Source organism: Berkeleyomyces rouxiae (genome assembly GCF_048999995.1).
Source record: "Berkeleyomyces rouxiae strain 22BRR77 chromosome Unknown BrBRR77_ptg000003l, whole genome shotgun sequence".
Taxonomy (NCBI): domain Eukaryota; kingdom Fungi; phylum Ascomycota; class Sordariomycetes; order Microascales; family Ceratocystidaceae; genus Berkeleyomyces; species Berkeleyomyces rouxiae.
Window position 1 is genome coordinate 3,139,514 of NW_027396493.1, and position 21,499 is coordinate 3,161,012.

The 21,499-nt window shown below is 57.0% G+C and overlaps 7 protein-coding genes across 7 annotated transcripts; 3 read left to right on the forward strand and 4 right to left on the reverse strand.

Moving 5' to 3' along the window:
- Positions 1-268: 268 nt before the first annotated feature.
- Positions 269-4,465, reverse strand: BROUX77_004049 (uncharacterized protein; the record flags this gene model as incomplete). The annotated part of the gene is made up of 1 exon (XM_073748769.1): positions 269-4,465. One exon carries the CDS (start codon positions 4,463-4,465, stop codon positions 269-271), a length of 4,197 nt encoding a protein of 1,398 aa, XP_073606474.1.
- Positions 4,466-9,260: 4,795 nt separating this feature from the next.
- On the forward strand, positions 9,261-11,218 carry BROUX77_004050 (uncharacterized protein; the record flags this gene model as incomplete). Its single annotated transcript, XM_073748770.1, has 4 exons — positions 9,261-9,401; positions 9,547-9,624; positions 9,937-10,785; positions 10,859-11,218. The coding sequence occupies 4 exons, from the start codon at positions 9,261-9,263 to the stop codon at positions 11,216-11,218; spliced, it is 1,428 nt and encodes a 475-aa protein (XP_073606475.1).
- A 496-nt stretch (positions 11,219-11,714) lies between these two features.
- BROUX77_004051 (uncharacterized protein) lies at positions 11,715-12,237 on the forward strand (the record flags this gene model as incomplete). The annotated part of the gene is made up of 2 exons (XM_073748771.1): positions 11,715-11,982; positions 12,122-12,237. The coding sequence occupies 2 exons, from the start codon at positions 11,715-11,717 to the stop codon at positions 12,235-12,237; spliced, it is 384 nt and encodes a 127-aa protein (XP_073606476.1).
- A 395-nt stretch (positions 12,238-12,632) lies between these two features.
- BROUX77_004052 (uncharacterized protein) lies at positions 12,633-13,736 on the reverse strand (the record flags this gene model as incomplete). Its single annotated transcript, XM_073748772.1, has 2 exons — positions 12,633-12,908; positions 12,969-13,736. 2 exons carry the CDS (start codon positions 13,734-13,736, stop codon positions 12,633-12,635), a joined length of 1,044 nt encoding a protein of 347 aa, XP_073606477.1.
- A 1,122-nt stretch (positions 13,737-14,858) lies between these two features.
- Positions 14,859-15,473, forward strand: BROUX77_004053 (uncharacterized protein; the record flags this gene model as incomplete). The annotated part of the gene is made up of 1 exon (XM_073748773.1): positions 14,859-15,473. One exon carries the CDS (start codon positions 14,859-14,861, stop codon positions 15,471-15,473), a length of 615 nt encoding a protein of 204 aa, XP_073606478.1.
- A 1,468-nt stretch (positions 15,474-16,941) lies between these two features.
- Positions 16,942-17,382, reverse strand: BROUX77_004054 (uncharacterized protein; the record flags this gene model as incomplete). Its single annotated transcript, XM_073748774.1, has 2 exons — positions 16,942-17,250; positions 17,338-17,382. 2 exons carry the CDS (start codon positions 17,380-17,382, stop codon positions 16,942-16,944), a joined length of 354 nt encoding a protein of 117 aa, XP_073606479.1.
- Positions 17,383-19,638: 2,256 nt separating this feature from the next.
- Positions 19,639-20,530, reverse strand: BROUX77_004055 (uncharacterized protein; the record flags this gene model as incomplete). Its single annotated transcript, XM_073748775.1, has 2 exons — positions 19,639-20,108; positions 20,188-20,530. The coding sequence occupies 2 exons, from the start codon at positions 20,528-20,530 to the stop codon at positions 19,639-19,641; spliced, it is 813 nt and encodes a 270-aa protein (XP_073606480.1).
- Between the last annotated feature and the right edge of the window lie 969 nt (positions 20,531-21,499).

A 21,499-nucleotide genomic window follows, 5' to 3' on the forward strand; every position in this document is an offset into this window, starting at 1 on the left:
AATCAGACGGATGCAAGAAGGGATATCATAGGGAAAAAGAGTCAGAACAAAAGAAAAGGCTATCAAAGCGGGAGGAGGGAATACAAAGGGGGCGGCAGGCTGGTATATCGAACGCATGAAGAGAAGCAAAGGGGACATGAGAAAGGAACCCGAACACGGACGACAGAAAAGAGAGAAGAGACGACAGAAGATCAAACCACCTGACAACCAAGAGTCCCAAGCCCGGCCGAGGGCCAGCGGACATCATTACAAACCCACCCCTCAAAGCTCAAATCGAAGCCACGCGACTCACGGCGTCCAATGGCACCCGCGCATGGCACACCATCAGCTTGAAACTCGTGCCCCAATCAGCACACTCCGCCAGCAACCCCGCATCATGCCACATGCTGGCGCCCGAGCCAGCCCGGAGTCCCTCGTAGCAGCGCGCGTACCACCAGCGCCCAACGCGCGACACCACCCGCGTAATGCTCTCATCGGCCGCCGCACTCTCGTCGCTCATCATCTCCGCGAGGCTGCGCGTGTCGCGCCGCGGCCGTGCGGTGGCCGTCCCGGCGCTCGGCCGGTCGGCTCCCGCCGGGGTGCGCGCTGGCGGGGCTACCGGCAGGCCGACACGGCACGACTTGATCTCGCCGAAGCCGCGCGCGCCCAGCAGCCGCAGCAGCGTATCGGCGACCGATCCGAGCGCCGTCTTGGGGTCGCGCGCGCACAGCGCCTCCTTACGCTGGCGCACGGCGCGGCGCGCCCGGTTGCCCATGTTGTTCAGGTCCATGTCCAGCACCGCCAGCTCAATGTATCCGCCGGGCACGAGCACGCGGCGCGCCTCGGCGACGGCGTTGCGCAAGTGCGCCTCGGGGCCGGCGGCGGGGAAGCGCAGGACGACGGCGGCAAAGGTCTCGGCGCCAAACGGCAGCTTGTGTGCGAGCGATGTGTGCTGGATCTGGTGGTGGTTCGGCGGGCTGAGCGGAAAGCCGGAGCTGGCGCGGCGCGAGGCGGACACGGGTGCGCGCGGCGAGAGGTTGAAAAAGGTCGCGCCTGGGTAGGTTTCGGCGGCGTAGAACGACCAGTCGTCGTTGCCGAGGCCGTCGAGGACGAGGACGCTGGTCTGCGCGCTCGTCACGGACGACGTCGGAAGCGTCTCGCCGACCAGCTGCTCGCGCACGGGCGAGAACATGACGTGGCCAAAGGTCAGCCATTTGCTGACCGTCATCGAGCCAATGCGGAGGTTCACCTGCTCCAGGGGCGAGTCCGAGGTAGAGCTGGTCGAGGAAACACGGGACCGTGCGCTGCCCGTCGTGCTGGATCGGGCCCGCGGCGCAGTAGCGGCGGTCGAGCTGGCGCCCGCCGGGAGAGCAGGGATAGGCCGCGTGGGCGCTGGAGTCGGCGCTGTGATGGAGGCCAGCTCGGGCTTTGGCGCAAAGATTGCCCCGAGCCGCTCCGTCATGTCGGCGCTTCCGATGCTGGAGGTCTGTGTGAGGCGCGCGGCGGCAGCGGCGGTCGGCTGGGATAGCGAAAGGTTGTACGCCTCGAGAGGAAACAGCGAGCCGCGCGAGGACGTGGTCGACTGCGGCACGCGGATCTGATCGTCGTTGTCGTAGTCGTACGGGTGCATCGGAATAGAGACAGAGATTGCCGACGCAAGTGGCCGGGCGCTTGTCGGGCTCGCAAAGCCCACGAGGTCGTTGTATTCATCCCAGATCTCGTCCTCGACCAGCGGAGACCCCGGTGTGGGCTGGACGGCGACTGTATTAGCATAGCCGGGCAGGAACAGCGCCGAGGATGATGTACCCGAAGAACTAAACGTCGTCGCCGTGCTGGCCGTCGAGTCCTGGCGCACCGAGAAGCGGATAAAGTCCGGCCCGGGCTCGATGATAATACTCGCGCGCCCGCGACGCAGCGGCAAGCTGTCTGGTGAGGACGCTGTGATGGTAGTCGCCGATGTCGCGCTGTCAGCCACCAAGTCGAGCGTGCTGGCCGGCACAGAGCCAGACTCAGCGGTGCTGGCACTCGCGGCCTCTGCCGGCGCACGCTTCGACAGCATTGCGGCGTGGAAGCTAGTTGGGTTGAAAGGCCGCGAAAAGCTCACCGGCGGGATGAAGCCTGAAGGACTCAGCCGCTCGACAACTACCGCTTGGCGCTCCGTGTCGTACGGCGTCGGCGCGGCAGATCCGGGGAGCTGGACGTCGGCCCCGCGCAGCGCGTTGCGCACGTTGTCAATGTCAGGCTCGCTGGGGCTTGGTTGCTCCGGTGAGGACGCATCGAGCATGTAATACGCCATGCGCCGGGTCGGAACGGACCCGACGGCGGCCGGGAGAAGGGAAGAGGAGTCGGGGAGCGCGGAAGAGCCTTTTTCCTTGTCTTTCTCGGCGTTGTAGTGGGCTTTGGATGAGAAGAGGTTCCAGCGCCGGGGAGAGCGTGAGCGCTTGACTAGCTTTCTAGGTCCGGGAGAAATGGCTGGCGGTATGGAGAGGGCAGACGAAGGATCGTCGGACATTGTTTCGTACGAGCTACTGCCGACGCTTGTGTCGAGAAACGGGGAAGAGGCATTTGGCGTCTTGAGCATGGGGGATTTCTTCTGGTCCATCCGAAACTTACGCCGAGAGAGAGTAAACGATCCCGCAGCAGCCTCTGAATCGCTACTATCGCTCGGCCGGCGTGTCCGCTGCGGGAGCCCTGAAGATTTGGATGCTCCCGCCGAGGGCGCCACGCCGCCAGGCTCCGCAGTAAGGCTATTAATACTGCTTGTCTGTGAAAGCACCGAGCCCTCGTTGTGGTTCTTAACCACCGCGCCGCCCGAAATCACGACAGGTGACATGCGATCCAGGAAGAACGAGTCCGTCGGAAGACTCTCCTGCGACGACGACAGCCCGCGCAGCACGCTTGTAAAGCTCCCGCTGCGCCGCCGGGCAGCCCCGAAGCGCCCATAGCCTTCGTGGCCGGTGCCGGCGGCCGGGCCTCGGCGCGCTGGCTTCTCGCGCGCAGGCGCGGGCTCAGCCGTGGCGGTTTTTTTCTTGCCAAAGAAGGCGAAGCGCGACGAGCCGTTGCTTATTACCGGGCTGGGCGTGCGGAGCTGGCGCGGCGGGGGTTCAAGCGCCGGAGTCGGCTCGCGGTGGACGCTGGGACCGTAGATCGGGGCGCGGGCGACATTTTCGCTGGCGGCGGGCGCGCGGCGGCTTCGGTCGGGGGAGGAGAGCAAGGCGCCAACGGGCTTGCAGGGGCCGCCGCGGGAAGCGTGGGCGCTGGTGAGGTTGCTCTGGATGATGGGCGGGGGCTCTTGGTGGAGGCCGAGAATGTTGGGCATGCCGTCGCGGCTTGGTCTGCGGGGCCGGTCGGCGCGGGGGTTGGCGGAAACAATGACGGGTTTGGCCGATGATGGAATGGGCCGCTGGGGCTGTGTGGCATCAGAGAGACGGCGGCTTTTAGGCGTAGATTTGGCGGTTGTCAAGATTGGTGAGGTGGTGGGGTTGCGTTGCCTGGGACTTGTCCAAGACGACTTTCTCGGCGGTGGGCTGACCGGAGGCCCGCGAGTCACGGGTGTTGTTGAGCCATTGATCGGTGTTGAGACGCCTCCCCCAGGGCTAGCCGCCTTGTTTGCTCCACGGCCTCCGGTATGACGGCCGGCAAAGTCCAAGCCAGGCGCTGGACTCTGCGACGGTGCTGATATCGGCGTGACATCGCGGCTGGAGGGCCCTCCGAAGACGGGGATGCTTGCAGCGGAGGCCGTAGCCGACCACGGCCACGGACTCGGCGACTCGCTGAAGTGCGTGCTGGGACTAGCCGTCAACTGGCTACTAGAGCCGGACAGAATGCTCGGCGTGCTCGGTGGTTGGAGGTCGGTGGCCAGGCGCAGCGGAAGTAGACTCAGCTGGCCGTCGGTGGAGGAGGTGGTAGAGGCTTGGCGCCCGTGGCGCGGCCAGCGGTCGAGTTCGGGGTAGATGCGGATGCTGGCTTGGGTCGCGGAGGCCGGCGGGCTGGAGGGGCGGCGAGCGGAAGGTCGCTCGGGCGGCGGGCGGATGGGTGAGATGGGGCGGGCCCTGGAGACGGAAGTGGGGGGCACGCGGGTGTCGATGTGGGGTACGCTTGGGACAAGGGCCGAGCGCCGTTTAGTGAGGGTCCGCTTCTGCGGTTGTTGTTGTGACAGGGGGGGTCTATGTATAGATTGGCTCTGCTGCGAAAGAGATGAGGCAGCCGGGGCCATGGCTGGCCGGGAGGTTTCTGAAAGACTGAATGATACCCTTCGACCAGAAGTGGATGTAGGAAGCCTCGTTGATGACGCAGTGGCAGACGGCGTGTGGCGCGGCGGCTCGCTCGTGTCCCGGTGGTATCGGAAGCGGGGCGTCGAAGCGGCGGCCGAGGCGGCGGTGGGCAGCGCAAAGCCCGGGCGGTCGTCGGCGGTGGCGGCGGCGCGATGCGTGTTGTAGTAGCGGGCGGCAGTGCCCACCGAGGCGTGCACAGAAGGCGGCGGCATGGTGGTGCGCGGTGGCAGTGAGCGGGCGGCAATGGGTCCGACGGCGGGTTCAAGGGTCAACACACAGCAGTGAAGACTAGAGCAAAACAAGCTCCCATGCTGAAAGGAGAAGCAGATGCAGGGCAGGCAAGACGGCCAGGGACAGGCCAGGCCTGCTCACTCAGAGCCTCGGGGCGGGCTGCCTGGGCGTATATAAAGCAGCGGGTAGGCGGAGGGCCGCCGGCAGCAGGTTTACAGCTTGTGGTGATACAAGGCACGATGCACAGCTCGTGTCGACAGGAGCAACAGCGTATGCAGATGGCCGCAGAACGCCCAAAGACCGATGTAGAAGCTAGAGTGGCACGGACGGGCGGCGGTGTAAGTGAGGCAGGAGCAGGAGGAGGACAATGGCAAGTAGAAGACCAGAGAACAAAGGAGAACAGGAGGAACAAGAAGAAGACTGGCAGTGCTACACCAGCCAGACCATATACTAGCGGTACTTGGTTGGATGGGGCTATAAAAAAGACGTGTCTCGTCGTGTCTTGCCAGAGGAGCGAACAGGGTCGTCTATAAGTCGCTTGACGGTAATACTTGTGCTTGTATAGAGGCGGGCCCTTAATTGACTGTTTTTATGGGTGAAGGCTCCCCTCCCCTGGCTATTTCCTGCTGTTAATCCCAGACAAAGACAAGCAAGCAGCACACCACACAAGGCACAAGGCAGACAAGAGGGCGATGGAAGATTAGAGTGTGGGTGGGTGGTGTGTTGGATGGGAGGGCTGCAGCACGAGATGCAGATATGCAGACGAGATGCAGAGGGGATATCAGCCCAGGCACAATGATGGACGTCCGGGCTGGGAGAGCGAGAGGCCGATCCTCCTTGGCCAGAGACCACCTCGAAGAAATAAAAAGAAACCTGACTATCCCGGCTTATCCCCGCCGCCGCTCTCCTCTGCCCCGCCGGCCGGGCCCCCACCACGCAGCACCACCATTCTGGCCGCTGTTTTTCTCTTCACGCTTTCTTCTGTGGCCATGGCCAGTGCTTCCCGCCTGTCAAGTCGCAGGCCAGAGTCGAAGCTTACTGGCTCTGCAAATCCTCGCACCCCGGCCGCTTCCTCGCCCAATCGCAGTCATCAGAGCCACGGCGGCAAGCCGGGCCTATAGCGGCCACCAAAAAAGCATAGTTGGCGTGGCGTCTGTCCGTCTGGACTCCAGCCATCGGCGGAACTGCAAAAAAGAGAAATAATAAAAAATAATAGAAAATAAAAAGAAAGGACCTGATGTGTCGATGTGACAGCGGACGGAGGAGATAATGGGGGGAGGGGGGAGGGTGGGAGGCGTGGGTCTAGAACACGCATAAAGACGACCCATATAGACAGAGGCTTTAACATACTCGCATCTTCTGCTCTCTGCTGCTGTCTTTCCTGCTCGTCATCTCGTGCCGTCTGTACCGGTCCAAGTCTGCTGGTCTGCCTCTCTGTTTATGCACAGCCAAAGACAGCGGTCGCAGAACATCTTTTGCCGCCACCAAAGACACATGTCCTCTGGATAGTTATACACTTGCACTCCTGGCCGTCTCTGTCCGGCTACTGACTCCCCAGAATCCACCCGTTCACGCAAAAGAAACGCCAGGCTCCGGAACTGGCGTGAAACATGTCCGCTTGAACGGCCTGGTCAACTTTGCCGAATGTTTGCCTCCCTATATCGCCAGCTGCTATTAAAGCAAGTAATTCGTTATAGTTGACTAGTTAGTTGGTTACAGCGTCTGACTTGTTTCTTGTTTGGCCTGTCACCCTGTCCTGTCATAGCTTTGTTTTTTCTTCTCGCTTCGTTTCCTCTTGCCCGTTTCTTTTTGCTTCCTCCTACAAGCCAATGGGAGCCCCTACCGAAACAAGAGGGAAACCTGCCAGTTGGTGCCCCGGGATCGCCTTTTGGCTCCCTGCCAGCACAAGCAAGTGAGCGAGTGCAGATACTCACAAACAACGCATCTTCTCTTCTCCTGAGGTTAAAGTCTTGGAGCCATAAAGCCCAGCACGGACTTGCAGGCGCGTTTATGCAACGCACCATCTCTTCTTGAGCACAAGGGGGGAGGGAGAGGGGGGGTCCACCCCGTGTATGTATAGCTGTCGGCTGGTATACGGGATATTGATTGTGTACGTACAATGTACAATGTACACATGTACGACAAGCAGCCATTGTCGAATATTAAACTGCAGAGCATTCAGAGTAGTCGTGTATAACTGGCTGACTATAGTTATGTCGTTGTATATTGTGCCTGTGACACGATGAAGGCAAAAGGGGAGGGGGGAGGTCATTGTTTTTTTTTTCTTTTTTCTTGTCATGGAACTCTCTCCCAGTAGCCGCCAGTCCCCTGATCTTCGCCCTGTGCTGCCACTCTAGCCCGCTCTAGTCTCGTCTCGTTTAGGCTCGACTATTGTGCAAGTCTGTCTGTCTGTTCCTGTCTTTGTCTTGCCTTTTGTTCTAGTTTGCCAAGAAGGCCCTTTTCTTTTTTTTTTCTTCTCCCCCTCCCTCTTCCTCACTCACGTCACCAGTCTTGGGTTTCCCAAAGACAACAAATTCCCCCCCTAAAAGCTTAACCCAACTCTCACGCCCCTGACCGCTTTTTGCCCAGTCCTACAAGTCCTACAAGTCCTACAAGTATCTATATTGCTAGCTCTCTGCTCACTGCCTCTGACATCGCCTCAGCCACGGCCTATTTTCTGCTATCAAGCCACTATATGCATGCATGCATTAGCACCTGTGCACACTCTCTCTGGTTCTGACTCTCGGGCTCTGACTCGCTGTAAACGTGGGCCTTGGCCCAAACGCCAGCACACTGGAGTCCTCTCTGGCGTGCTGAAGAAACATGTAACTATAGTTAGATACAACCAGACACTCCCAAGGCGGTGGATAAACCTGCAGATAGCCCCCGGCCACCTGTAGACTCTATCCATCGATGCTCGACCATTTGAACAAGCTCCTACTTGAACCCGCTTGCATCAGCTGCACTTCCTCAGTCCCACCGCTTCTCTTTCTGTCACTGATTACCACTGCCATCTGCCGCTTCTTTTCAGCTCTCCTCCTCTCGGGTCACCTCTCTGCCAGCCATCTTGCCAATGACGCAACAGGAAAACAGGGCCTGCATGTGTCTTTGGAAGCAGCTGTTTCTACTTGTCTGCTTGTCTCCGAGTGCTGTAAACATCTCCACTGGCTCTCTGGCCTCCTTGCCCAATGATTCACAACCAGCCCCGTCTCTGGCCTTTCCCTCACCACCATGTTTCCCCATTCAGACCCTCGCATGTAAAGATCAAGGCGGGCTATCCAAGACAGCCAACTAGCTGCGCGTAGTCAACTCCAACTGCGCCTTGGACAGGGACTGTCCCGGCCTATCGTCGAAACAATAGCGCAGGTGTTTCTCTCTCTCCATTGTCATCACCTTGTTTGGATAATCAGTCTGCATAAGCAGCTAGAAAAGATTTCATTGGCGAGGCCTGTCCGTCTTGTGAGAGGCTCGCCAATGCAAAGAAGCGCCACTAGATAAAGACGCTATAAGATGGGCGAGCTCGCCATGAGCATATTATACAAGACCAGGTTGAAGATTCTTAACGTCGCCGTTGATTGGGCAGAAGACGGGAATAACCATCCAATCGTTGTGGGAGTCTGCAAGAGATCAGCGAGCTAAGAAATGAAGCCCAGAGACGGCCTTGAAGCGCTCAAAGAGGTAGCGCATTGGCCTCGGATGCTGGGGAAGTTTTCACGATGAGGTCATCACCGATAGGGACCTTGGGGTTTCTTGAGCCCGAGGCCTAGGGTTCCCTGAGCCCAGTCCTAGGGTCTACTCAGCGCCCCTGGTTATAGGGCTGCAAGACCCTAGCCTGTCAGGGTTAGCGGTAAGCCGCCGACCCCACCACAACCTCTTGAACCTCTTGCACCAGGCGCACAGACAAGGATGGAGTTGAAACATTGAGCCATTATGACGGCCCATTTTCCAGTCTCAAAGCCGTTGGAGGCAGTGAATATTGTGCGTGTCGGTTTCGAATGCAGCCGCAGTCAGGAGATTGTGAGGCGTAGTGGGCGAGATGGGCTGAGTAAGCGCAAGTGCAGGCACATTTGGCTGATATCTCATGCCTGATATCTGGCGTCTGATGTCTGAGTTCTGTTCTGAGGCTCCAGGGTCTGAGGCTCCAGGATCTGAACTGCCAGCTTGTTCAAACACGGCGGCGAAACACCAACGTCCTCAGGCTGGTCGCCGGCCTGACGTTTCAGTGGGCGAGCCCGCTATAAAGCCCTGAGTGCCCCCCGACCAAGCCGCTAAGCAGGGCCCCGCCGCCCACTACGTCCTTTGTACAGTCTGCACGCAGATTTTCCGAGAATATTTTGTTTGCATCTTCAACCTTAGTCGCCTCGTCGCTGGTCTTACGCGTACCAGGTACCAAGTACCAGACCAATTGCTTTCTCTTCAGTCCGGATGTCCCGGCTTTGCTTATGTTGCGCCAGCATCCGAAGACCCCTTGGCTCGCCCTGGTAGCCCTGTCTGGCTGTAGCTGTCCTCTATTTCTTTTTCCTGCGCTGCTGTAATACCATCCGATCTTGATATTCCCCAGGCACAAATAGGCACAGGCACAGGCAAATCCAGGCGCAGCCTATTTTCATTTGCGCTCTTTTGATTCGTTGCGGCCCCCTTTCGCGTTCGACGGAATCATAGAAAAATATCAACACCGCCCTGCCCACATCGCCGGCCTGCATCTCTCTGCTGCTCCAGCCTCTCCTCGCCACCTGCTTGCTGCCTTTTTCGCTGTTGCACTCCCGCCCATCCACCATGTCCTGGGCTCGCTCCGCCCAGCCGGCCAAAGCCGCCGCCGCCGGCCTGGCCGTCTTTGCTCTGCTGGCCGGCCGCGCCTCTGCTTTCCACGACGACTCCCGCATCGACCAAGACGCAACTGTCTCGTCGGATCCGCTGGTGCGTCGCTCTGCTCTTCCCCCGTGTCCGTTGCGCTGTCTCTGCCACTAGAGACAAAGCTCCGCCTCCGTGGCTCACCACTATCCGCATAGTCCGTGGAACCTCGCACACATACTGACTCGCTGATGTGTCTCTCTTTGAACAGGATGCCGCTCTGTGGCTACACATTTTCGTCATGATGCTCTCAGTGGGCATTCTCTACCCCATCGGCATGGTTCTTGGTGTAAGTGTCTTTCTTGTCTCTCTCTCGCCCTCTCTCCAGTTGTTCTTACACACGTATGCCAAGAAAATGAGCCGCTTCGCTTGAAATGTCGATTTCTTTTCTCTTGGATTGCTTGGCCCTTTTTCTCGTTTCTTCCCGTCTACCCGTGCAGTCTTGGCTCCTGCGACGATCACCCACCCCCCTCCCCAAACCATGACACAGTCCACATGTTGGCATCGGCTCCGCCTTGACGCCGGCGTCGCCAGCTTCAGCACCGTGTAACCTCAGCTCTGAGCTAACCTCTCGTCTCGTCTCGCCCGTTCTCTCTGATAGATGACCAAAAGCCGCTGGCACATCCCCGTCCAGATCCTGGCCACCGCTCTGGCCGCCTTTGGCTATGTGCTCGGCTACTTCCACAAGGGCCGCATGTTCCGCCCCAACAACGCCCACGCCAAGTTCAGCGGCATCATGTTCATTGCCATTGCCGCCCAGTGCGTGACCGGCTTCTATCTCTGGCTGCCGTTTGGCGGCAAGAGCATCGGCGGCCGCATCGGCGCTCTCATCCGCCCCGTGCACAGCATCCTGGGCAAGGTCTTCCCCGTCATGGCATGGGTGCAGATGGTCCTTGGCGGCATCACCACGCTGGGATTCTGTCAGGGCGACCACACGGGCCAGTGCGCCGCGCACTTCATCATGGGCGGCGCCTTTGTCGGCTACGCGACCGTCATGGCCCTGATTCTCGCCGTCGGCCAGAACTGGATCCGCCGCAGCGGCCGCTCGCAGGAGTTTTTCGACTCCATCATCATCGCCGCCTTTGGCTGCGTCAACACCTTTACCGAGCACCACTGGGGCACCGCCTGGGTCAAAAACGACTGGCAGCACACCACCATTGGCGTCATCTGGTGGGCCACCGGTCTGGTCGGAATCTGGCTCAGCTCCGACCGCTTCGGCAACCCCAAGCGAAACTTTATTCCCGGCTTTGTGCTGATGGTCACCGGCTGGGGCATGTCGTCGCACCCCCAGGAAACCATGACGTCGACCATGGTGCACAAGATGTTTGGTCTGTGCCTGATGGGTGCCGGAGTGACGCGCATTCTGGAGATTTGCTTTATTCTGCAAGACAAGACTGCCCTGACCGACGACGGCTACTCGTACAATAGCTTTCAATACCTGCCCATCTTTGTAAGTCTCGCTTTGCCCTACACACATCGCGGCTTCTCCTTGCTAACTTGGCCCCCCTTCTCTCTCCGCCCAGCTCCTCTACCTTTCCGGCTTCCTGCTGATGAGCGCCACCGAGGAACAAATGGACCTCATCGAAGAATCTGACATGGACCACGTCTCCTTCATCTTCATCACCATTTCTATGGCCGCGCTGACCTTCCTCTTTGCCAACTACGTCATCCGCCTATACAGCCAGCTATCAGGGCCCATCGCGACGCCCCCGCAGCACCAGCGCATTCCGCACAACGACTCCGAGGCCGAGCGCCAGGTTGCCCACGCCGAGGAGTTTGAGCTCGAGGGCTTGACTGATGACGAGGACGAGGACGACGCGCGCGGCCTGCTGGTTAAGGACGAAGGCGCCAAGAGCCGATCCGAGGGTCAGGCCCCGCTGTAGAGACGGCGCTGCTTCTTGATAGGTGGACGTGAAATATATGCTATATATTTGTATACAACAGTGGCATTGGGGATCTCCAGGGCATCACATCTTGGGCTTGGCGTTTACGGTGGAGGCGATAGATTTCGATTTTCTTTTTGGGTTCATGTACAATTTCATTTTCTTGGTTCATGTTGACAATATTCAGTTGCCTTGTTCATGGCGTTTTCAATCATTTATGCTGTATGAATTCTCAAAGCTTATTTTTTTTGTCCTTGTTAGATTATGACGTTTAAATGAAGGCGGTCAGCACATGTGGGCCCTTGATCTGCCGGCGAGAAAATTTCCCACCGCCTAATTCTCTTCATGGCTCTTTCGTCATTGTCCATGAAGCAAGTCCACGACACCCAAACTCGTCTTCAAGCCAAACCCCAAAAGCCGAACCACCAAAGCCCTCTTTTCCTCCTTTTCCTCTCCTCCCGAAGCCACCCCCTTTGATTCTTTAAATTAAAAAAAAATGGCCATCAAAAACCCCAACTTCAAGTCCAAGCTCAACCGTGCCGTCTACGGCGGCACCAAGGGCCGCGCGCAGCGGCAAAAGTCCGAGGCGCAGCGCAAAAGCGGCATCTCGAAAAACGCCATCCGCCGCGGCGCGCGGCCCGGCTTCCGGCCGACCACGGGCCCGGGCAAGGAGCTGAGCAAGAAGAACCAGCAGAAGCGCGAGCGGGCGCTGGCGCGTGAGGCCGAGCGCAAGATGGCTGAGAGCGGCGAGGCGGAGATGAAGGGTGAGTCTGCTTTTATTTTTCTATTTCTTTTCCGCTTCAGACGGCCGGTTTTGCTCTGCGCCCATTTTTCGTTTCGTTTCGTTTCGTATTTGTGTTGTGTTGGTGTGAATGGAAAGCTAACTCTTCCTCCCGTGTACAGATGCGTCTGCCGTAAAAGTCCGCGCCGGCGGCAGATTCAAGAAGAACAAGACTACTGCCGCGCCAGACGCCAAGGCTGACGAGATGGAGGTTGATGAGGATGCGAACATTGCTTGAACGAAAAAGAAGAACAATACTGTGGTCATCGAAGGAGCGGCTACGGCAGAGCAATCGAGTGCTATGGGTCGGGCGGCAGTACAGGTGATATGACGAGACCTGGCCTGCCGTTATTCGGGAGTAGACTGGGAAGTGTCTTGACGAGACAAAAAGGAAAAAAAGGGCGTTTCACCGGCATCGGCGTTTATGGGATAATCTAGGCCTGAATGTCATACTTGTACACTCAGCGGGATGATGAAAGCCTGCGAAGAGGCTTATGCTGTTTCACCAAGTCATCTTTCTCATATTGAACACGGCGATTAAAGCCGACAAAAGCCTCATATTGGTGGCAACCAGCCAAGCATTACTGTTGGCCGTCATGTTATTACAAATTACGTCGTGCTATTCTCCTCTTTCTACGCGTCCTGCACCTTGACCACAGCCTTTCCAAAGTTTTTGCCGGCCAGCATGCCAACAAAGCCATCAGCTGCCGCATCAATGCCCTCGGTGACGTCCAGCTTAGCCACAATCTTACCGTCCTTGATGAGAGGGCCGGCGTAGGCGCGCAGCTTGTCTACCGTCTCCTGGTTGTAGCGGACAATGAAGCCTTCGATTGCCAGTTGTCTAGCAACAATGTTGAGGGCGTTCTTGAGGCCGTAGCGCTCGTTGACGGGCGTGCTGTACTGGGAAATCTGGAATTGGGGGGTTAGCATGTCACAAAGCGAAAGTGTCTGGCTCGGGGTGTCGCTTACCATGCCACAGCAGATGATGCGGCCCTTGAGGTTCATGTGGTTCAGGGCGGCGTCCAGGTGCTCGGCACCGACGTTGTCAAAGTAGATGTCAACGCCCTTGGGGGCCAGGCGGGTCAGCGCGGCCTCGGGGGTCTCCTCCTTGTAGTTAAAGGCAGCATCAAAGCCCAGGTCGTTGATGACAAAGTCGACCTTTTCCTTGCTGCCGACGCTGCCAATGACGGTGCAGCCCTCAATCTTGGCCAGCTGGCCGACCATCTGGCCGACAGCGCCGGCGGCCGACGAGACGAACACCGTCTCGCCCTTCTTCGGCTTGCCGATACGATACAGGCCCTCGTATGCTGTGGTGCCCGGCATGCCCAGCGCGCCCACAAACTGGCCGAGGGACAAGCCAAAGGTGTCGTTGATCTTGTTGACATGGCCCATGGCCACCTCCGGCACGGGCGAGTACTCAGCCAGGGCCGACGGCGAGGCAACCAAGTCGCCGACTGCGTAGGAGCTGTTGTTGCTGGCAAGCACCTTGCACACGTTGTAGCCGCTGATGGGCGTGTCGAGGTCGTAGGGCGGCACATAGGATGGGATCTTGGGGTCCCGCAGACGGCCGCGCATGTACGGGTCGAGAGAGGCCCAGAGCACCTTGACGAACAGGCCGCCGGGGGGAGCCTTGACGTTGTCGAGGTCGATGGGCCGGTCCTCGAGCACAAGATGCTCGCCGACGACGGGCTCGCGCTCGGGGAGCTTCTTGTAGATGACGCCCTTGTTTTGGACCATTGTGTCTTGTGATGGATGAAGGCGATGTGAGAGAGGAGTGGGAGGTGTGGATGGGGAGAAGAGGTGCCGGGACGTCAGTAGGGGAGACGGACTGCTAGTTTATATACCTTTCTTTGCAGGCCCAGCCGGCCTCTGGCTTCCTGCCGCAGCGTCAGATGTTTGCCGCACCCACAGTGGCAACAAGCTGATTTCCCATTTGGGCCAGATGTCCGGTCTGTGATTATGGGCAAGTACATACATATGTATGTATATGGATACATGGCTACTGGGTGTTGAGACCCTGCGGTGAAGCTACCGAGACCTCCCATTCCACGGGATTCTACTCTGTTCCAGGCTTGTGCAGCCCGTTGGAACATTCGGGTGGGCCAAGCAGGAATGTATGTACATCCCTGGAGCTGTCTACAAGCCAGTTGTTTAGTTTGGTCTTGCATGGAACTCCTAAACACACACAGGACAGCTGGACCGTGCCTCGGCTTCCGCCCTTGGAGAACTCTCTTTGGTCCCGTCACCTCAACCTTGACTGCAACTCTAGTGCCCCCACACAAGGCCAAACCAGACTTTACTCCGGCCGTGGGAGTCCTGCCGACCAGTCAAGATACAAAGCGAAGTGCCTTTCTAGTCTCCCCCAATACGCACATCGGTTAGCGCCAGATCAGGCTTAATAATGCCGCCGTGCTTAATCAGCGGCTTTGGTAATTCTTCAAAAAGTCCTTCGGACCAAGACCAAGTCCTCCGTGTCCTGTTGTTCCTACGTAATGTCATTTCTCGGTCCGTTCCGAAGCGCATGCATGTCTTCACGTAGCTCTCGAGCGGAGTCCTCGGCCAATATGTCCGGCCCTGCGGAAATATGGTGCCTTTTCACTCCGGCGGCATAATAACCCTAGGGATGCACACTTATGTAAGTAACCCTGACGGACCGTAGAATAAGTGGGGCTGTAATCGATAAGCTCCGTAATGACAGGTAACGTTTGACCTCATCTAGAGCTTGTCATGACTTTGCAAACAAACATTCCAGCGATTAAGTTGACTTTTTTTTCTTTTAACTGATACCCCGCAATCTCGACCACCTCGAATCTCTAGCCACCTACGCGACCAACACTGCAAACTTCCAGCATTCCAAAAATGTCCAATCTCACACACTTTGACCTGGTGCCGATCCAGATGGACCCGCAGTCCAAAGCCATCAGCGCCGCAACGACGCCCTCGCGCGCGCTCGCCGCTGAACTCGCGGCGCTCAACGACCTGCACCGCAGCATCATCAACATTGAGACCGGCAGCATCGTGCCGCCGCCGCCGATCCCCGTGTACCCGAAGCGGTCGGCGGGCGTGGCCAAGCTGCGCGATCAGGGCAACAACGAGTTCCGCCGCGCCAAGTACGCCGAGGCCATCCGGTTCTACTCGTCCGGGCTGGACATGGCGCTGCAGCGGCCGGCCTGGGAGCCGTGCCAGCTGGTGCGCGACGAGGTCGCGGCGCTCTACGCCAACCGCGCCCAGGCGCACATGGCCCTGATGCAGTGGCCCGAGGGCGCTGTCGATGCCGAGGCGAGCGTCGAGGCTAAGCGTGTTGGCAATGCAAAGGCCTGGTGGCGCAGAGGCCGCTGCTTGATTGAGATGGGCCGGCTGACTGAGGCCCGGGAGTGGGTCGGGCGGTCGTTGGAGCTCGAGGGCGAAGAGGCCGAGTTGGTTGCGCTGCTCAAAGACATCAACGCCAAGCTTGAAACCAAAGATCAAATCTAAGATTTCGGGTCCAGGCCAGGAAGGGAAGAGGCGGGATACTCTGGCTTCTCGAATATTGCGCCCTGTGGCCATAATGGGCAGTGCAATGTGACTCTCGTACAACATAGAGCTTGTCCTACTGCAACTGCCGTTCTTCGAGGCTGGCCAAACGTCGTGTACTCCTTGTCCCCTTTGGCTTCTTGTCGTTGTTTGTGTTGATTGGACATACTCTGCTTGGATCTTGAACGCCCTATGTTGATGGTTAGACATTGTTTCTCTTTCATCCCCGGCACAGACGATGAGATGGACGGACAAGTTGGGGAAGAGACGCCCATTGGCTTGGCTAAATTGGGTTGGCAACACGGCGATGTTGAGAATGGAGGTACAGGGCGTCTGGAGCATGTTTTGTTTTCGTTTTTATTTTGTTTCTGCTTCTTTTTCTTGTGGTTATATTCGCTTTCTTATTTGGGTTAATCAGATGGACATGTCAGGCAGGGACTATCACGACATTGCTAAACTTGACATGATTAAACTTGAACTACACAAATCATTTTGAGCATGCATCTTGAGTGAGAGAGAGCCGTCAGCCTACGTTGATCAAAGGGGCGTGATGTCATACGTTTGACAGGGACCATTGGAGGGTGGCGAGAACAGAACGTGTTGATATTACAATAAACAGCCGTCAGATGAGAAGAACTCCTGCCCGTAAGAACCATGACGAGTAAACATATCAGTGTATCAAAAAAAAAAAAAAAAAAAAAAGCATTGGGGAGACACGCAAGGATAAGCAAAAAAAATGAAACGCAGACAAAGACGCCAGGGCAAAAAAAACAAATGAGACGAAAAGAAAAGAAAAAAAAAAAGAGAAATCCACAAGTAATTCCCAGTCCAGAGAAATCAAATCGAGGTCGAGATAACAGCGAGGAGTTTTCGCCGATGACAGGCCGCGTTCGCCTGGGAAAGTGATTTAGACGCAAGCGCCAGCAATGTCGACTGATTGGCTCCCTCCAACCCGACACCACGATGACGGCCACGTTGAGAGGCGTCTGCCAGATGAGGAGGAGCCCCCCGAGGTCAGATATGCAGCAGCCACATTTCGGTTAACGGAGCCAAGCGCATTTTCTTTTTCTGTTCTTTTTCCCCCAGAGAACCAGACCAAATGGAAGGGCGATATCCATTCTGCCATGTGTAAAACGAAGAAATTGGGCAAAGGGTCCAAGTGTCGATCGCAATACAGGCATAGATAGACTAGCGTGGACTAGCCAGACGAGGGACAAAAAAAGGGGAATAAAGAAGTGTGAAGAAACATGTACCCCAAGGAGGCCTGTCTCAGAGTCATATCATGATGAGATAAGAAAAAAAGCAAAAAAACAATGGCGGAAGGGTGCAGAAAGTTTGGGTCTGTTGCAGTCAGAGAGACAAAGACTCTCGCTGGCGAAGGCCCCATTGAAGATCAACAGCGTTGGAAGAAGGGGATGGGGCGCCCAGTTCAAGCGGCCGTCTTCTCGGACAGCTTGTTATTTCCGGGCAGCGTGCTGGAGCGAGGGCGCATGACGGCGTCCTGGCCCGACATGCGGCGGTCCAGGGCGCGATCGAGCTTCGCGCCCAGAGCAAGTTTGGCCATGTACGAGGTGCGCTCCTCGGTGAGAGCGACGCGCTGCGACGAGAGGGCCTTGTTCTCCATGCGGGCGAGGCCCGAGGCAATGGTGGTGATTTCGGTGGGCACCGTGGTCGAGTCGACGGAAATGGCGATCGAGGGGGCCATGCTAAAGGTGCTGTAGCGGATGGAGTTGCGGGCCTGTGGAGAGAGGAGCGGAGGCGTTAGAAGAGCGGCGGGCGAGCAGAGCAGCAGCAGCAGCGGCGGTTATCAGTGGGCAAAACATACCGAAGGCGCCATGATGGGCCGCTCAGAGTCCAGGGAAACAGGCATATTGAGTGAGATTTGAGAGGGTTGGAAGGGGGGAGATAGCGATGAGGCGATAATCAGTGGTGGACGAAAGAGAAAAAAAAAAAAAAAACAACAAAAAGGATGAACAAAAAGACACAAAAACAGTCAGCGTCAGAGAAGCGGCGGCGGGTCGCTAAAATAAAGAGCAGAGCGACTTCGACTACTGGCGCAGCAAGGATGGGCGGTTCGGTCGATGGAGGATGGATGGACGGGGGAGAGGAAAAGAGAAGAGAGGAGGCGCAGGGGTGTTTGTGAAATTGAGGAAGAAAAGAAGGGCGGATAAAACACGCGACTGGCAGTGGCGGCCACGGGGTTCGAGGGTTCCAAGCGAGGGTTCGGGGATCTGAGGATCCAAGGGTCCAGGGATCCCAGGGTTAGCCGCCGCCTGTGGAAAGAGGGCGGCCACGGCGCAGCTGCCTTGATTGCTCGACGGAGCATAGACACCACGAAATCGAGGCCACAGTCCAGGCCAGAATCCCAGAATCCCCAGGCCACAAGTTTCCAGCCACCTGCGCGCACTCAACAGGTGACCGGGTCTGTGCTCACTCGCTCGCAAGCCGCAGGCTCAGGTTCATGCCTGGAGTTCAGGCCACTACGACGTTAAACGATATACAATGCCTGGAGTTCAGGGGACTGGCGTTCATTCATGCAGGCGCTATCTGTCCAAGCATCCGAGATCTCGTGTCTGCCCGGCCGTCTGCTCTGCAGTCCGCTCCGGGAGACGTCCGGCAGCACGCCGTGTCCCGCGGTCCCTGAGTCTCTGGTCGCTGGAGTCTCACGAGGGCAAGCCACTTTGGCCATGTATCTTTCCTCGTCCCGCGCAGGCTCCTCCGCCAGCCAGGGCCATCCCGGCTTGCTCTCGTCCTGTCTAACCCTATTCCGCAAGGCATCATGCTAAAGCCGCCCAGATAAAGCAGGGCCCTCCTCACTAGATCCAGCATGCCGTATGGCCCCCTGTCAGAGCCACGCCGTCCTCCTGCTGGCTCATGCTGACAAGCAAAACAACAGGAATGCTGTCATCCTCCAGGCACGTCTTCTCGCCCGAGGCGCTTCCTCAAAGCAAGATGCGATCTGCACCAAAGGGATACACTCCACTGAACTATCTGCATACCATGTGCGCGCTTGCTTCTGTCAGGGACCCTCTCCATTGTGTCTCCCACGTTTCAAACAAAGCCTATGTCCAAGGGAGACTGGAAGGAAGAATGAGAGACACCACCAAGAAAGCCTGACACCCGAGACCAGGCTGTCTGTCTGCCCTCATGATGCCAGCTTCTCAAGATCAAGCCAAGTACATACTAGCGGCGCCCACTCTGGCTTGGCCAATTCTCGCCCAAGACCACGCATCACACCACTCCACCTCGTTCATCATTCACTCGCCCTAAGCGAGTTGGCTAGAGCCACCGAATCAAGGCATTCGTCGTTTCAGCATGGATGCTGCCATCTGCGGCTCTCATCCAAGTCCAAGTATCCCTGCATGCCCACTGCCGGCTGCCCAACTCGCTTGTCGTGCTGTGCCAGAACCAGCTGCCACCAGGCCTTCTCAAATCCACAAAACACCACAACATCAGCCGAGAGGCAGAGGCACTCGCTATCTCTCCTCCCCGATTCACAACCCTTCCCTCCCCGCAGCCGGTAAAACACGCAGCCGCCGCAGCACGGACTAAAGCCGCGATCCAAGAGCACCCGGTCGATACACTCACATGGTTTGCACGTGGCCCTGGGCCTTCCAGACGTCTCACCACCAAGTTCCCACGCTTCTGTGACATCTTGGTGTTTTCGCCTAGCCAACTACGGGCTTGGCTTGGGAACTCTATAGTAAGCTTGGCTCAGGGCTTATACATTCATCTTGCCGACTGAAATCAGCATCTGATTAACGCTACCCAGTGCTCTTCTGCCTGCAAACTTGTGCTCCCGCTCCCCCCCAGCATGCCGATCCAACAAACACCCAGTATACACCTGGCCACCATCCAACTCATCTTTTTTTATACCACGAAACAAAAGCAGCTCCCCAACGTCTTCGGCTGCTTCGGCTCCCCCAGTCCAAAAAAAAAAAGAGGTCATAACCCACGTAATTCCCCGATCAACCACGTGAGGCAGACATGCTCACGCGCACGCGAACCACCCATCCCATCCCATCCATATTATTTCATGCATGACGCACATGATGGTCTTCGGCCAATAGCTTCGCCATCTCTTTCCTTTTTGCGGCAGCCCGCGCATGGCAAGCATCTGCCGCCATCATGCCTTTCTTTTGCCCTTGGAGGTCTTGCATGACGTCGATGAGTAGTCCAGTACTACAGACCTGCCTGAACTTGGAAACGAGCCGCTGCTCGAAGTCCGTGACGAGCATGGCGAGACATTGATCCAGACATTTTCCTCTGTGCCATACTCGCCATTTCCGTAGTGCCCGTATCCTTCCCCCGTAGAATACGCCTGGCTATCATAGGCCCTGTGGTGCTGTTGCTGCTGCTGTTGTTGTTGTTGTAGGCTCCACTGGTACTCTGCAACTCCATCGACGGGCTCATAGGAAGACTCCGCAGAACTTGGGTGACTGGCCCATCGCGTCGAAGCCACCGATGAGTCCATGGCTGAGCCATGGTTGTGGTTGTATAGTTGGCTGCCGTATTGATACGGGCCTTTGCCTTTGCGTCCATCAAATGAAAAAATGTCCTTGCTTGTAGTCCCGCCATCATCGTCATCATCTGGGCCTGGCCACCGCGAGAAAAGGTCGTGTTAGTAAGTTCCTAACCCTAACGGTGAGCCGGTATAGCCATCACAACAACTTACTGCCTTGCATGCAATTCTCACAGCATCCATGGCTACAAAAAGTCTCGACTGCTTTTGTGCCATGAGTCTGCGGATCCTTGACGTACTTGACAAGGATAGCCTCGCACCATCCTTTCCCATTTGGCCCGCTGTTGCACATGCAACAGGTCCAGCGACTTCCCAGGTCTGTGAAAAAGCAGCTCTTTAGTTGGCATTTGCTCATGGTGGGCTGGATGCAGGCAATGCTTCTCTTGGAGCACGGCGTGGCGTAGCCCGTCTGGAGGTCAAGTCGGGCGCCAAGGCAGTAGTTCCACTTGAGCGAGGTGTGGCTGCACTGGTGCAGGTGAGGCAGTCCGTGGCACATGGCGGCCGAGGGGAGAAAAAGTCGACAGAGAGAGGTAGAGAAGTAGAAGTGGAGGAGAAGTGCCAACACGAGCCGATCGTGGTAGTGGACAGAGAGGGCGGTGGGTAGGAATCAAGGCGCAAGTGTGTAGGAGAGGGAGACAGCTTGGCGAGTAGTTTAATCTGGAATGGACTTGACCATTGCCTTCTTCTTATAACTTCCAACGCTCTTGTCTTCCGGACCCTGTCTCGGTCGCACTTGCAGGCAGCAAGCCATCTTCTAGGATCTCTTTTCTCGACCACTTGTCTCTTGTAAAGCCTATCCTATGAATCCCCTTTGTAGACACGGCGTTCTGGTTTTTCATTTCATTTCGTTTCCCCTCCCCCCCCCACCCTCCATCTTTTCCTTTTGATAAGAGAAGGCAGTCGAGAGAGAGAAAGAGAGGGGGGGACAAAGAGACGGCCAATAGCAAGTTGGACAGACAGGGGAGAATATCCAACAGCTGTCATCCAGCTGACGCCATGGGCTACGCCCTCGCTATTGCTCTATACCTCGTCAAATGTCAGCCAACCTATTAGCCAGCCAATCAGCCGACAGCATGAACGACGCGGCAGCTGAAAAGAAAAAGATAAAATAGCGAGAATAAAAGGCGAATCTTAAACCTCTTAGTTACCAAATGCTAGTTCTTGTCCTCAGACACTGCCACTGCCACAAGAGTTGTATAGGCTATTTGTTTTCAGCTTCTGGCTAGCTACTGGGTTGTTTGGCTGTCCCTCCCCAGCAGTGTCTCGTAACTAACGACTCCGATAATATTGGCTAGTTTCGTGGAGCTTTATAACATGCGTCTTGAGAGACCTGCTCTTGAGTCTTGGGGTACGTTAAGGTGTCGTGCCGAACAAGAAAAAATTGGTTGTATAGTTGGTCTGAACAGAGCCCTACAAATTGTACAACTAGCATATGACCACACAAACATATGAAGGCCTGCCACGC